Source organism: Mustelus asterias, chromosome 3, assembly GCF_964213995.1.
Source record: "Mustelus asterias chromosome 3, sMusAst1.hap1.1, whole genome shotgun sequence".
NCBI lineage: Eukaryota > Metazoa > Chordata > Chondrichthyes > Carcharhiniformes > Triakidae > Mustelus > Mustelus asterias.
Window position 1 is genome coordinate 74,109,430 of NC_135803.1, and position 16,477 is coordinate 74,125,906.

General features: G+C 41.8%; 1 protein-coding gene and 1 pseudogene across 4 annotated transcripts in view; one reads left to right on the top strand and one right to left on the bottom strand.

Annotated features, from left to right (window-relative positions):
- Positions 1 to 16,477, top strand: part of LOC144491424 (E3 ubiquitin-protein ligase RNF168-like) — a 34,180-nt gene that overhangs the window by 8,468 nt on the left and 9,235 nt on the right. For all 4 annotated transcript variants that reach the window (XM_078209232.1, XM_078209231.1, XM_078209234.1 and 1 more), the window contains exons 2-4: positions 2,975 to 3,051; positions 11,424 to 11,600; positions 15,757 to 15,893. In XM_078209232.1, coding sequence (XP_078065358.1) covers positions 2,975 to 3,051; positions 11,424 to 11,600; positions 15,757 to 15,893 — 391 coding nt within the window. The remainder of the gene's footprint in view (positions 1 to 2,974; positions 3,052 to 11,423; positions 11,601 to 15,756; positions 15,894 to 16,477) is intronic.
- LOC144491911 (U2 spliceosomal RNA) lies at positions 12,082 to 12,182 on the bottom strand (annotated as a pseudogene).

The window sequence follows — 16,477 nt, forward strand, 5'->3', positions numbered from 1 at the left end:
TGCACCTTGGTAGGCCTTGTTGCCGCCGGGCGGCGGAGGTCCCCGCTGGAGGTCCCTCTACGGAGGGATCTCCCCCAATTACGTCGGGGACCTGGGGTGGAGGGTGATGCATGCAGCAGTTCCGCACAACCGTAGGATTCACTGGTTCACGGGCTCTGAAGACTGCCCTTTCTGCGGCCTTGTGGAGTCCGTGGACCATGTCTATGTTGTGTGTCTTAGGCTGCACTCCCTTTATGTTTTCCTAAAGAACCTTTTGTTGATGTTTTGTCTGCACTTCAGTCCTACGCTCCTGATCTACGGACACCCGGTGTGGAGAGGGGAGGGTCGGGATGGCGACCTCCTCGTGAACCTGCTCCTGGGCCTGGCGAAACGCGCCATTTACCGGTCCAGGCAGCGGGCGATCGAGGGGGCCGTCCATCCTGACTGTCTTCCCCTCTTTCGCGGCCAGGTGTCCCTGGAGAGGGAGCATGCGGTGTCCACGGGCGCGGTTGACGCTTTCCGCGCCCGCTGGGCACCGTAGGGGTTGGGGTGCATTATTGACCCTAATAATCACATTTTAATTTGATGTTTTTAAGTTTCCTTTGTACTTTGATTTCTGTTCGGGCTGTTCCCCCTCCTTTTTGGGGAGCTGCCCCTTTTACTTTGTCCTGATTTATTCTGAGTTTGTTTACTTGGTTTGGTTTGACCTAAAAAGAGGACAAGGGTGCGACAGTAATCATGGTCAACTTCAATCTAGTTGGAGATTGGGCAAATCAAATTAGCAACAGCACAATGGCAGATGTTGGTGTGGATTGAGAATTGGTTCGCAGACACACCAGAAAGTGATAGGTGGTGATGAGTGCGGTCCCACAGGATCATGTTGAATGGCAGAGCAGACACGGAGGGCCAAATAGCATACTCCTGCTCCTATTTTCTGTGAGAGGAACCACTCACGCCAGTCTCACATGTTGGGATCTTCACCAACCCCCCTGAACCCTGAGGTCTCCATGTCATACAAATTTGCAGAACTTTGTTAAACCAAACTAGTGATCTTTTGTGGGTGTATATGTATTTTTAGGTACTTTTTGTGATGGTAGCTTTTCTCAACTTGTGATACTCCCTATTTCAAGTTTATAACCCATTTTCCTGAGTTATGGTTATACTTGGTCATACTGATGTTTACTGTTTTTGCTTCATTTATTTCAGTAGAGCATATATGTTTGAGGTCTACTTTTTGCCACAAGTAACCACAAACCTTTTTTGTCCATAATGTACAATTCCCACTACTCACAAGGGACAGTCATTTATATAAACCAAAAATCCAATTTAGAATCATAGGATGATGCAACACAGAGTCAGAGAATGGTTGCAGCACAAAAGGTGGTCTTAGGCCTGTCATGTCTGTAATCACTCTCTGCAAGAGCAATTCACCACGTACCACTTTCCCATAACCCTGTAAATTTGTTCTCTTTGCATAATCAAATTATTTTTTGAAGGTCATGATTGTATCTGTCTCTACCATATTCGGGCAGTGTATTCCCAATTTCAACCACTTGTGATGCAAGCAAGTTTTTCGTGTCGTTGTAGAGAAGCGGAAGGAGCCCATTCAAACTACTTGTGCCTATGTTTGCTCTTTGAAAGAGCTATCCAATTAGTCACACTCCCCTACCATTTCCCCGAGGCCCTCCAAGTTTTTTCCACTTTTAAATACTTATCTAATTGCCTTATAGCACCTTACGTGGTGTTCATTTTAGGCAGAAACAGCTGTCTTTACGGTATACAATATTAAAAATAAAACGCCATCCTTATGTTGTAGCAGTTGTAATGAAATCTTAGTAGCAAAAATATGTCAAGTGTGTGCAACATCTGTGCCTAATAGCAATGCACTGGTACAGGCTAATGTAAAATCGTAGATATTCTGCACAGGAGTGATCATCAATCACCGAGGCTGGACTTATCAAGGATAACCAGAATGCTGGTTGTTTGCTTTACGCTGGTCTGAATGTAGTTTTTTCATTCAATCGGAGATCGTTCCAGAAATGTAAATCTTTCACCAATTAGTTCAGCCATGTCAATTGATATCATGCTCTCCATGTAGCTGGCTGGCATTTTCTGTATAATTCGCACAAAGCTAAGTGCTGTTCCTTTTAATTGCTATCTGCTAGACATATTTCTCAGCTTTTTGAGTCAAATTAAAAAGCTGTGCCAGCTGTGACAACATCTGGTTCAAGACTTTAAACACCTATCGGGTGTGTTAGAAGTTGTGCTCATTTGTCATAAAATGATAAATGTAATAATAACTGGCCATCAAAAAGCAAAATACTGCAGAAGTTGGAAATCTGAAATGAAATCAGAAAATGATGGAAATACTCAGCAGATCTGGCAGCATCTGTGGAGAGAGAAATAGAGTTAATGTTGCAGTTCACGGGCCGTTCTTCAGAATTGAAGTGATATTACCGAGCTGTTGTGTACAACAGGCAAATGGCCGGTATGCATAAGTGGAGGGGATTATGTAACTGCTAATTTATCAAATGACATAACTCTGCAAAATGTGTATATCAAGCCTAAATCATAAATTGAGCCAAATTTAGTTTATTTTAAGTTTAGCATATAGAATTTAGATGCATAATAATTGTTCAGGGTTAAGCTTTTTTTTTCGCTGCTTGTTAGATCCATAACGTGAGTTAGCCATTGGTGGTGCTATGATATTTTTAGTAGCAGGGTCACTTCTGTATTAAGGAACATGAATGGAAACATAGAAAATAGCAGGAGTAGGCCATTTGGCCCTTCAAGCCTGCTCTGCCACTCATTATGATCATGGCCAATCATTCAACTCAGTAGACTGATTTCCCCGATTTTCTCTCCTCCTCCTCCCTTCCCTTCCCCCCCCAAATATCCTTTTTACCTCTCTGGAAACACAGGGATCCTAGGATTTGGTGGAAATGTCAGGGAATGAGTAATGCACTGGAAAACTGACCAATCCGTTTTTTTAAAGTTGACAGATTGCGCTTACGACCTCAATTATCCAAACCTGGTGAGGTTCGACAGGAATATGAAGAACAGATCAGTAAGGTGAGAAGTAGATTGTTTGGGTTTCTATTCCATGCAGAAAACATTTAACTATAACAATATGGTCTGTGCTTATGCAGTTGATGTAAGATTTGTACATTAAGTTTCCTCTCCTCTCTGTAGGCAGCATGGTGGCATGGTGGCTGGCACTGCTACCTTGCAGCACCAGGGACCCGGGTTTGATTCTGGCCTTGGGTGACTGTGTGCGGAATTTGCACGTTTTCCTGTGCCTACGTGGGTTTCCTCCAGGTGCTCTGGTTTCCCCTCTCAGTCCAAAGGTGTGCAGGTTAGGTGGATTGGCCATATTAAATTGCCCCTTAGTGTCAGGGGGCTAGCCGGGTACACATGTGGGGTAATGGAAATAGGGCCTGGGTGGGATTGTTGTTGGTGCAGACTTGATGGGCTGAATGGCCTCTTTCTGCACTGTAGGGATTCTATGATTCTGTAATTAGTTTTAATTCAAATACTGGAGTACACAGGCATCAGTTATACCAAACATAATTTGGTCTTTAATGAAGTAGTACATTACAGGTTCTGTCAGGCACATCGCACTTCTGATGTACGTATATGAGTCTTTACTGAGCTCACATTACACAATACAACATAAAGTGCTCAGCTCCGACACATTCTAAATCGAGCACAAGTACTGATACATCGTGTTACACAACCCAACATATATGCAAACTTTTATACCACCGTTTTGCTTGATTGCTACATTCCATATATACTACCACTAAATCACAGTGCATCAAAGGTACATAAAAGTGATATTTAGTTAATAACATAGATATAGTAAGATTCATTGAGGTCCTTAATCTCTTCCAAAAGACTTGAATGACATTTACACTTTTCATCAGTTTCTTACTAATCAGAAGAAACCCGAGTCCCATTTTCACAATACATCCTAGTCTCTCTTGTATGGTGCTTTATCAAAAGCTTTCTGAAAATCTCAATACACCACATTCACTGGTTCTCCCTTCTCTATTCTACTAATTACAGCCTCAAAAAACTCTAATAGGTTTGTCAGACATGTTTTCCCTTTCATAAGTCTGTGCCTTTCCTTTAACATCTTGATCTTGGGAAAGGTTGGTGGGTTGCTTTCTCAAAGCTTTATCTGACAAATGAACAGGCTCCTCCTCTTAGTCTTTGTTACCTGGTACAGGGGCAACTCTGTGGAGTGTAGCTATCTTTCTTCAAGGGGAGGTCTAATTCAACCAAAGGAAAACTACTGCATTGTTGTCAGATTTTATAGAAACGAAGACACAGGCAAAACCTTTACACCAATTACATCACAACAACTAGAACAAAGAACAGTACAGCACAGGAAACAGGCCCTTCAGCCCTCCAAGCCTGTGCCGCTCATTGGTCCAATTAGACCATTCGTTTGTATCCCTCCATTCCCAGACTGCTCATGTGACTATCCAGGTAAGTCTTAAACGATGCCAGCGTGTCTGCCTCCACCACCCTACTTGGCAGTGCATTCCAGGCCCCCACCACTCTCTGTGTAAAAAACGTCCCTCTGATATCTGAGTTATACCTCGCCCCTCTCACCTTGAGCCCGTGACCCCTCGTGATCGTCACCTCCGACCTGGGAAAAAGCTTCCCACTGTTCACCCTATCTATACCCTTCATAATTTTGTACACCTCTATTAGGTCTCCCCTCATTCTTCGTCTTTCCAGGGAGAACAAGTCCAGTTTACCCAATCTCTCCTCATAGCTAAGACCCTCCATACCAGGCAACATCCTGGTAAACCTTCTCTGCACTCTCTCCAAAGCCTCCACGTCCTTCTGGTAGTGCGGCGACCAGAACTGGACGCAGTACTCCAAATGTGGCCTAACCAGCGTTCTATACAGCTGCAACATCAGACTCCAGCTTTTGTACTCCATACCCCGTCCTATAAAGGCAAGCATACCATATGCCTTCTTCACCACCTTCTCCACCTGTGCTGCCACCTTCAAAGATTTGTGGACTTGCACACCTAGGTCCCTCTGTGTTTCTATACTCTTGATGGCTCTGCCATTTATTGTATAACTCCCCCTTACATTAGTTCTTCCAAAATGCATCACTTCGCATTTATCTGGATTAAATTCCATCTGCCATTTCTCTGCCCAATTTTCCAGCTTATCTATATCCTGCTGTATTGTCCAACAATGTTCATCACTATCCGCAAGTCCAGCCATCTTTGTGTCATCCGCAAACTTGCTGATAACACCAGTTACACCTTCTTCCAAATCATTTATATATATCACAAATCAGTACAGAGCCCTGTGGAACACCACTGGTCACAGACCTCCAGCCGGAAAAAGACCCTTCGACTGCTACCCTCTGTCTCCTGTGGCCAAGCCAGTTCTCTACCCATCTAGCCACTTCTCCTTGTATCCCATGAGCCTTAACCTTCTTAACCAACCTGCCATAAGGGACTTTGTCAAATGCCTTACTGTAGACGACATCCACAGCACTTCCTTCGTCAACCGTTCTTGTCACTTCCTCAAAAAACTCCACCAAATTTGTAAGGCACGACCTCCTTCTTACAAAACCATGCTGTCTGTCACTAATGAGATTGTTCCGTTCTAAATGCGCATACATCCTGTCTCTAAGAATCCTCTCCAACAAGTTCCCTACCACGGACGTCAAGCTCACTGGCCTATAATTATCTGGGTTATCCCTGCTACCCTTCTTAAATAACGGTACCACATTCGCTATCCCCCAATCCTCAGGGACCTCACCTGTGTCCAATGAAGAGACAAAGATTTCCGTCAGAGGCCCAGCAACTACATCTCTTGTCTCCCTGAGCAGTCTAGGATAGATGCCATCAGGCCCTGGGGATTTGTCAGTTTTAATGGTACCTAAAAAACCTAACATTTCCTCCCTTGTAATGGAGATTCTCTCTAACGGGTCAACGCCTCCCTCTGAGACACTCCCAGTCAACAAGTCCCTCTCCTTTGTGAATACCGATGCAAAGTATTCATTTAGGATCTCCCCTATTCCCTTGGGTTCTAAGCATAATTCCCCTCCTTTGTCCCTGAGAGGTCTGACTTTTTCCCTGACAACTCTTTTGTTCCTAACATATGAATAAAATGCCTTAGGATTCTCCTTAATCCTGTCTGCCAAGAACATTTCGTGACCTCTTTTTGCCCGTCTAACTCCCCGTTTGAGTTCTTTCCTACTCTCTCTGTATTCCTCCAGAGCTCCATCTGTTTTCAGTTGCCTGGACCTAACGTACGCCTCTCTTTTCTTTTTGATCAGATCCTCAATTTCCCTGGTTATCCACGGCTCTCGAATCCTACCTTTCCTATCCTTACTTTTAACAGGCACATGCCTGTCCTGCAGCCTTATCAACTGTTCCTTAAAAGACTCCCACATGCCAGACGTGGACTTACTCCCGAACAGCCTCTCCCAATCAACGGCCACCAATTCCTGCCTAATCCAGCTATAGTTAGCCTTCCCCCAATTTAGCACCCTACCCTTAGGACAACACTCGTCCTTGTCCATTACTATCCTAAAGTTAACAGAGTTGTGGTCACTATTTGCCACATGTTCTCCTACCGAAACTTTGACGACCTGACCGGGCTCATTTCCCAGAACTAGATCCAGTATAGCCCCCTCTCTAGTTGGGCTATCTACATACTGTTCCAAAGAACCTTCCAGTATGCATTTTACAAATTCCTCCCTGTCCAGACCCCCAGGGAAATACCAGGGAAATTGAAGTCTCCCACTACAACAACCCTATTTTTTCTGCACATATCCAGAATCTCCTGACATATCCGTTCCTCCACTTCCCGTGGGCTGTTGGGTGGCCTGTAGTATACCCCCAGCATAGTGATTGCACCTTTCCTGTTTCTGAGCTCCACCCACAGCGACTCATTACATGACCCCTCTAAATTGTCCACCCTCTGCACTGCTGTAATATGCTCCCTAACTGTTACTGCCACTCCCCCACCTTTTTTAGCCCCTCCTCTGTCTCGCCTAAAACACATACCCCGGAATATTCAGCTGCCAGTCCTGTCCTTTTAACCATGTCTCCGTCACCGCAACCACATCCAAATTCCGCGTAAGCATTAAGGCCCCAAGTTCATCTGTCTTACCCGTTACGCTCCTCGCATTGAAGCAGAGGAGTGTGTCAGTTTACCATATTGGCTCAACATACAATAGAGAAATTAAACATTTCTGTGATGTTCTGCATTCAATAGGCATAGATGTTAGAAATGTCGTTCAGAAAGTGTACACTGACTAAATAGCTGGCAATCCTCGTCACATCTGCAAAATTAACTTTCATTGATTTAGCTGATTAAGGCTCTGTGTAGTTGAGCTCTATAGATTACGAAGATCTTAAATTCAATTCCCAATCTGTGCTTAGCTGACCAGTCATACCAATAATAAAGGAGCTGAAAAGAATTGGAGAGAATTATATCTCTTAATCAGTATCCAGTGACGCTTGTGAAGAGCACACATTTGGGGATAAGATGATTTTGGCCATTGTTACGTGCAGTTGAATGCCTGTGGTGTTCACTCTGTTAAGTTTGTTTTTCTTCAAAGGTTTATTTATTTAAAATGAACTTCTGTCATGGCTAAGAGCCAAGTTAAGGTAAGCTCTACAATTAGTCATTTTCCCAAGTAAAATACAGGCAGCGATAGAACAGAGTGAAATAATATGTTGGTTATTAAGTTAGTCTTTACATTAACAGGTTCACACAAAGTTGTTATTTAGGTGAGTGCCCACTCTTGTGAAATTGTATTTCAGAAAAAGTCAATGCCATGAGCAGGAGAGAGAGCAAAATGGCCACCTGTTTGCCTGGTTTTCAATTCTATATATGCGCAAAAGAATACGGGTCCAGTACTTCACTGGATAGATACACTGCAATTTGGACATGCTCCAAGTGATTATTACATCTAAAGGTGATGGCTGCGTAGTTCCAGCAGCAAATCAGGAATTCAAGCTGTTGCTAATTTGTCTAAACACCATTCAGAATGTTTATGGTGAATAAAATATTTAGTTAAAGCCCACTGGAAGACATTTTTAAAATTTGTTTATGGGATGTGGGTGTTGTTGACAAGGTCAGCATTTGTTGGCCTCTCCAAGTGCCCCTAAGTGCAGATAATGGTCAGCCACATTGCTGTGGGTCTGGAGTCGCATATAGACCAGGTAAGGATGGCAGATTTCCTTCCCTAAAGGGCATTAATGAACTAGATGGATTACAACAATTGATCATAGTTCTCATTGTCACTGTTACGGAGACTAGTTTTCAATTCCTGAATTTTTTAATTAAAAAATAATTAAGAGAAAATGTCTAAAAGTTAAACGTAAATCTAACTATATTGCCTGTTCTGAGTATTGTTCAGTGAGGAGAGGTAAGCCCATGCAATCCTATTACATGTAAATTTAATCTTTAGGTATTTTACCTCTTTCCCTTTTATCAAAAGATTTCACTAAGCTGAAACTGATCGGTAAAACCCACTAAATATTAGTTATGCCTAATAGCAGCATTTAATCCATGTATGTGCCCAGTTATGATACATTTGTGAAAGCCAATTTTAGCATCTATAGAAGATTATTTAGCATCTATAGAAGATGAGATACTAATTTGTCCAAGTCCAAATGCAGCAAGATCTGAACATTGTCCAGGTTTGGGCTTTTAAGCGGTAGGTAACATTCATGCCAGATCTAGTCATCTGCAAAAGAAGCAAATGTGATTGAGGAGAAAACTTGCACACACTGAGGGTCTGCAATACACTGCCTGGAACTAGTGGAGGCAGGTTCAATTGAAGCATTCAAAAGGGCATTAGATAATTATTTGAATAGAAACAATATGCAAAGGTATGGGGAAAGGGCAAGAGAATGGCACTCAGTCATAATGGTCATTTGGAGAGCTGATGCAGACATAATGGGTCAAATGGCCTCCTTCTGCACTGTAGCAATTCTGTGGACAATATCCAGGTTTGGGCTGATAAGTGGCAAGTAACATTTGTGCCATGTAAGTGCCAGGCAATGACCATCTCCAACAAGAGAGAATCTAACTATCGTTTCTTGACATTCAATGGCATTACCATTGCTGAATCCCCCACTATCAACAACCTGGGGCTACAATTGACCAGAAACTGTACTGGACTAACCATATAATTACTGTGGATACAAGAGCTGGTCAGAAGCTGGGAATCTTGCAGCGAGTAACCCATCTCCTGACTCTTGTCCACCATCTGCAAGGTGCAAGTCAGGAGTGTGAAGGAATACTCTCAACTTGCCTGGATAAGTGCAGCTCCAACAACACTTAAGTAACTCCACACCATCCAGGACAAAGCAGTCCACTTGATTGCTACCCGTTCCACATACATTCACACTCTCCACCACCAGCAAACAATCACAGTAGTGTGTACCATCTACAGGAAGCATTGGAGGAAATCGCCCTCCAATTTCCTGGGTGAAGGCTCTTAAGAGAGGACCTTCTAAACTCATGGCTGCTATCATTTAGAAGTGATGTGGAGATGCCGGCGTTGGACTGGGGTAAACACAGTAAGAAGTTTAACAACACCAGGTTAAAGTCCAACAGGTTTATTTGGTAGCAAAAGCCACACAAGCTTTCGGAGCTCCAAGCCCCTTCACAAACAGGGCATATAAAGACACAGACTCAATTTACATGAATAATGGTTGGAATGCGAATACTGGATTGTCTGGAGACAATACACATCTTTTTAGCCTGTCTTGATGCTCTCTCCACTCACATTGTTTGTATCTTAAAGACTTGATTAGCTGTAAGTATTCCCATTCCAACCATTATTCATGTAAATTGAGTCTGTGTCTTTATATGCCCTGTTTGTGAACAGAATTCCCACTCACCTGAAGAAGGGACTTGGAGCTCTGAAAGCTTGTGTGGCTTTTGCTACCAAATAAACCTGTTGGACTTTAACTTGGTGTTGTTAAACTTCTTACATCATTTCGAAGGACATGAGTAGCTGACACATGGGAACACCACCACTTGGAAGTTCCCTTCCTAGTCACTCACAACCTTGACTTGGAAATACATTGCAGTTCCTTCACTGTCACTGGGTCAAAATCTTGGAGCTCCCTCCCTACAGCACTGTACATGTACCTACACCACAGGGACTGCAGTGGTTCAAGAAAGCGACTCACCACCACCTCTCGAGGGCAATTGGGGATGGACAATAAATATTGGCCGAGCCAGCAACACCCATATCCTGTAAATGAAAAAGAAATTCTTGAAGCTTTTCACTTCTGCCATTTTATAAAAGTTGGAAAAAGTACTTAAGTTCTTATAAAAGTACTCTTTTCCCATTTAACGTTGTTAAAGAATCCCCATTTAACGTTGTTTTAAAAATATTAAACACTTTCTAATGGCCAATGAGGAATTGGATTCTCTTAATGAACAATGTTGAATCTGTTTTTGGAAAATTCTTGAAGGTTTCTGGGATATTTTCCCTCTTGATTTGCCTCTCCAATACAAGATCATTAATCATCTTTGAAACAAGGCAATAATAGGTTTTTGATGCTCTAGAGAGGCATTTGTGTATTTATGGAGTCACGGTGGTTCCAAACAGATGCTTTCACATGTGATATTGATCCTGCTCAACAATAGGTATTTAACCGTACTTGGGCTATTGAGTTTGGTTAATGTTTAGTGATTGTTAATCATGCAAAGAGCCATTACATTGGAACATGTTGAATTTTACATCGCTTCTGCTGTAATGTTGAATATGTCTACAAGCATGCAAGATCCTTCCCCAGAGAAGCTTGCAACTACACTACCACTGTACAGTGATTCTGATGAATTACCTGAGAAATTCAGGCTATTATAAAGCTTGGTATACATTGCCAACTGAGTTTTGTGACAGAGTATATCCTTTCCAAAGAATTATTTCATTAACTGGTAATTTCAAGGTGTTGCTGAATTGAAAGTGAATATAGTACTTGGAGATTTTTCATGTGATATTGTATTTGGATGGGAAAAAAATGGACTGTAGCCAGCACAATGTATCTGATTTTTTCAGTATTTATTCTTTTATTTTGGCTGTCCGTCAACGTTGAGATTTTGTTTACCTGAGAATACTGGTTTCTGCAAGCTGCAGTAGAAGTTTCCAAGTATTGCTGCAAATTTCTGTACGGCCATCTCAGAAATGTGTGTGCTTGTTGGTCTGTTTAGAATTAATCGGGAGAATAATTTGTGTGGAAATTATTAAAGATGCTCTATAATAAGTATATTGGCCCTCTTGGTAAATGGCACCAGTGAGAGTTATGAAAGGACTGCTTTAAAATGGGGTTCAGAATTGCCTGTGGTTGACCAGATTAATGGCAAGATTAGAATCTGAATACAGTTTCTTCAGCCATAGATAATGAGATGATCATGCTGGAATTACTTCACAGTTGAAGGCAGAACGCCATGCTCGTGAAGAGGAAGAATTCCGAGCCAGTGAAGACTTAATTCAGAAGATATTGGCAGAGGAAAAGGAGCAACTCGTATATGAAGAACAGCAGAGGAAACAACTGGATGAACAATTAAAAAAAGATGAAAAACTAGCTAAAATGTTAAGCGAGGAGATGGTAAGTAACTGTCCACTGATGACCTTGGATGCTTTCAAGCTGTGAGCTGATGAACCTCAATTAATTCAGAGCTTTTCATTAAAGGAACACAATATTGCTCAAGAGAAGTAGTTGATTTATATGAGCCTTTATTATGTATTTTAAGGTTTCTCTTCAGAACTTTTGTTGAAGAGCCGGGAACCTTTGGAATAAATGTTTGGCTTGCACACCAAGTGCAGATTTGCTGTAAATAATTAAATGGGAACTGGATACGTTTATGGGTATTGTTAATATTGTGGCATTCAAAAGATAGGTGTTTTCAAGCCCAATTCAGAGTCTCAACAAGTTGAGACATTCCCGATCCAAGCTGACAAAACAGGGCCTACACTCCTGTCTTGGGCCTGATCTACATGAGCCAAGCTGATTGGAGTAGGTGCAGACTCTCCACCTCCAAGGCTTGATCTCATTTGCATCTTAGCCAAAAGGCCGAGATGCCGCTTTTAAAAGTTGCTTCAAATGAAGCTTAAATGTAACCTAATGACCTCAACCAAGTGCAGCCTGTCCATACTACACTTGATCTTAGCCAAAAGGCCGAGAAGCGATATGTTCTTTTAAAATTTTGACTTTGGCAGAATTCCAGTTCATTTTTTTTTAGGGTTCAAGCTTGTTTTAATTGCAGTGTTGCTTCAGTCAGTAATGATTTTGTCAATTTTCTCTTGGTCAATGTCAGTTAGAATTTTTGAATAGCTGAATATTTTACCTCTCATCCTTCTCACCCTTTAAAGTATTTCCAACTAAATCTTTCTTAACTCCCTATTTCAGACTCAGATTTTCATCCCTCCCACAGAATGATACAGAAGGAGGCCTTTTGGACCATCATGTCTGCACCAACTCTCCAAACGAGCATCATGACTTAGTACCTTTTCCCTGTACCCCTGCACATTGTTTGTGTTCAAGTAATCACCTACTTGAAATCACTCTTGAATGCCTTGATTGAACCTGGCTCCACGACACTACCAGGCCAGACGCCAACCACTCACTTTGTGAAAAAGTTTTTTCTCACGTCACATTTGCTTCTTCTGCATATCATTTCAATCTGTGTCCTCTCATTCTTGATCCTTTTACGAGTCGGAACAGTTTCTCCCCATCTACTCTGTCCAGCTGCCTCATGATTTTGAGCATCTCTATCAAATCTCCACTTAGCCGCCTTCTCTCTAAGGGGGACAGTCCCAACCTCTCCAATCTGTCTTCATAACTGAAGTTTCTCATCCCTGGAGCCATTTTTGTAAATTGTTCCTGCACTCCAGTGCTTTCACATCCTTCCTATAATGTAGTGCCCAGAACTGTACACAATATTCCAGCTCGGGTCTAACTGGTTTCTTGTGAAAGTTCAGCATAATCTCCTTGCTCTTGTACTCTATGCCCCTATTATTGAAGTCCAGAATACTATATGTTCTTGCCACTTTCGTGACCTCTAACACCCAAGTTTCTCTGCTGCTGAACCCTTATAAGAATTTTACCCCTTATTTTACATTGTCATTCCATGTTCTGCCTACCAAAATGTATCACCTCACACTTCTCCGCATTGAACTTCATCTGCCACCTATCTGCCCACTCCACCAACTTGTCTGTCCTTTGAAGTTCTACACTGTCCTCTTCACAGTTTACGATACTTCCAAGTTTTGCGTCATCTGTAAACATTGAAATTGTCCCCCAAAATAGATCTAACTGAAATAACAAAAGACATTCTCTGCAACTGCAGTTGGATTGTGTTACCATGCACCATCAACCCCACCATCTTTCTCTGTCAAATCCATGTATAGTGGAAAATCATCTCCAATGGTATCACCTAAACCTGCAACTTCACCCTGGGACTTCCACAGCGTCCATCCTTAGCCCCTTCCTATTCCTCTTCCAAATGCTTTGACTTGGCATTGAAAACACAAATATGGGGCCAGCTTTCACGTATACCTGGGCATTTGGCTGATAGTTTAAGAATTTGAATTTAGTTATTATATTCAAAAAAATTTAACTAAAAAGCTGGCGTCAGTGAAAGTAACCATGAAGCTGTTAGATTGTCTTAAAAACAAAACTGGTTCAGTATGTCTTTTAGCAGAGGAAACCTGCCATTTTTAGAAGATCTGTATGTGTGATTCAGTCACGTAATGTGACTGTGAAGGCTTCTAGCACTCGTTCAATTGTATGAAATTGCTACAACAATTGCAGTGGTTGAAGAAGACAGCCCATCATCACTGTCTAAGGACAACTTGGGACAGACAAATGCTGATCTTGCTGGTGATGCCCCACTCTGTGAAAGAAAGTTTTTTTTAAAAAAAGGACTTGGATGATCAGAGTTTTTGACAATTAAACATTGTGAGGACCAAAATCAGTATCTTCAGCCCCAGCCACAAACCCAATTCCTGTCCTAATGACTCCCTTGGCCACCATATCAGACTGAATTACACCATTCAGAGCCTATCTTATTTGACCTCCAAACTGAGTTCAATTTCCATATCCTTTCTATCCGAAGGACTACTTCCACTACCATACCTCAGCTCATCAAACTATATTATCCATGTACTATTCTGTACTGAGTCCTGCTAACTATTTCCCTGTTTACTTGCACAGTTTCCCCGGTCACCTTAAGGCTCCAGTTGTCATTTCTCTCACAAATAGAACCCAGATATCATTACATAGGATCTTATTATCTCTAAATGACCTGGAGTTGGGTCCAGGAGTACGGTTTTGAAGTTTGTGGATGATACAGCACTTGCCAATGTAATTAATGTACAGGACGGAAGGAGATTACAGGAGAACGTAAACTCTGAAATGGGCAGACATGTGAGGTGAAATTTAATGTGGATAAATGACATTATGGAGGAACAACATGGAAGGGCACGAGAAATCTAAATTGTATAATTTTCAGGGGGATGCAAAAGCAAAGGAATTTGGATGCATGTTTACAGAACTTTGAAGGTGGAAGCACAAGTTGAGGTGGTTATGAAAATGTATAGAATACTTGTAGCTTTGTGAGTAAGGGCATTGAATAAAAAATAAGGAAATCGTGCTTAGTCACACTTGATTGAAACCCCGTCCACCACCTTAAGCATTCACTCCGTGTATTAATAAAGAGTGTGATCTGCAGTGCATACTATCTATAAGATACACTACAATTCACCAAAGTTGCTTTGACAATTTCTTACATATCTGTGCCTCTATGGCCCCCCCCTTCACTCCAGCGGGGTCAGGCTGCCAGCTTCCCGTTAGTGGGGAGCTGTTGTAAAACACTCCTGAGGGGGCTCGCTGTGCTGCTAGAGCAACATACCAGGCTGGGAGAATCACCACCGTAGTGTCTGAACTGTCAAAGCCACAATCAGAATTGCTTGTTAATCTGACTACCTTAAAATGCTGACAGCCCTATCTGTTGGCTGTCAAGTTCTCTCCCTGACTGCTAACTGAAAACTGGTGCTGCTTATGGACTGCCAATATAATGTTGTAACGTGGAGTCTGTAACACAAGCCATCAGGGCTCCAGCCAGTGACACCTCCCTCTGAAAAGTCATGTAAAGGCTTTCAATCAATGTCGTTGCCCCAGACTGGAAGCATTCTCTGATGGCCATAACAAAAGCTGCTGCAGGGTTTCCTTTTTATTGCGTGATCCCAGACACTTCTCGCTATCATTTAACCATCAGTGATGGCTCTTAAAATGGTGAACTTACACTGCAACCCTATTCTTGGATCCTAGGATTGATTGTCAGCAGTTATATTGTTCTTGATACAAAATTCCTTCAATTGGTTGCAGCTATATCTCTTGCAAGGTTGATCTTGAGATGTTCTGTTTGAACCAGTATATTATGGTCTCAAATGATAAAGGCTAAATGATAGAGTAAATTTGATTTGCAAACTCCAGAACCGTCTGCCTTAGTTCTTAATGTATTAACCCAAGCGACATGAATCTCAATGTATTTTATGATGTAATCAACTTTGATCCTCGAGCATTGTGGCCAGCTGAAGGCCTTAATTCTGCAGTAGGTCAGTGACTGAGTGGATGCAATTATGGTGAGCTGTTTAAATAAATAAAGTATTTATTCCCACAAATAGGTAATGAAATGCAGTGCATACCTGTAAATATTTTTGTTATATCGTGTTTATTTTATAGCTGTCTGTTTTCTCTGCAGAATTCAATATCCAAGACTTTTCCAGAAAACCTGAACGTTCATACAAGACGGACTTCCTCAAAATCCAATTCTTCATCAGTCAACCGGGGAATCAAACTGACTGCACACAGTCCCAGCCATGCAGGAAATATACAGAAGTAAGTGGAGTTACAAAGGGGTTCCCTAATCCAGCTATATGTGGTTATTGAAGGGATCACTCTTATTCGTTCCTGTATCTTCTACATAAAGCAAGAATAAACTTGGATTCTGAATGAGGAAATTACTATAGGTTATGTTTTAAGATGTAGCTTCATGTTTCATGTAATTGGTAGTTTATTTTGTTATTTATAAGTGATGTTCAAACCTTTTGGGTTGATGAAATGTTCAGGTCATGGCAGATATAGTGCAAAGTATCGTTGCTTAACCTTTTCCAACTTGGACATAGGGCTAAGTTTGAGAATAAGATCGATGGTCGACGATCAACATACTTGTTTGGGCGTCCTTTCGATTTGCTTGTGACAACAGTAGTTGACACAAAGAAGACAGTGTTGTCTGGTACAGAATTCTGTTTATATCTGTGGCTATAAAATGGCAACAGCTTGCATTTATGCCTTTCAATGTAGAAAATGATATCAAGGGACTTCATAGAGTTCTGTCCAATTGCAGTTATGCAGTAAGACATAAAAGGAAATAAAAGCAGAAAATGCTGGAAATATTCAGCAGGTTATTTATGGCAGCATCT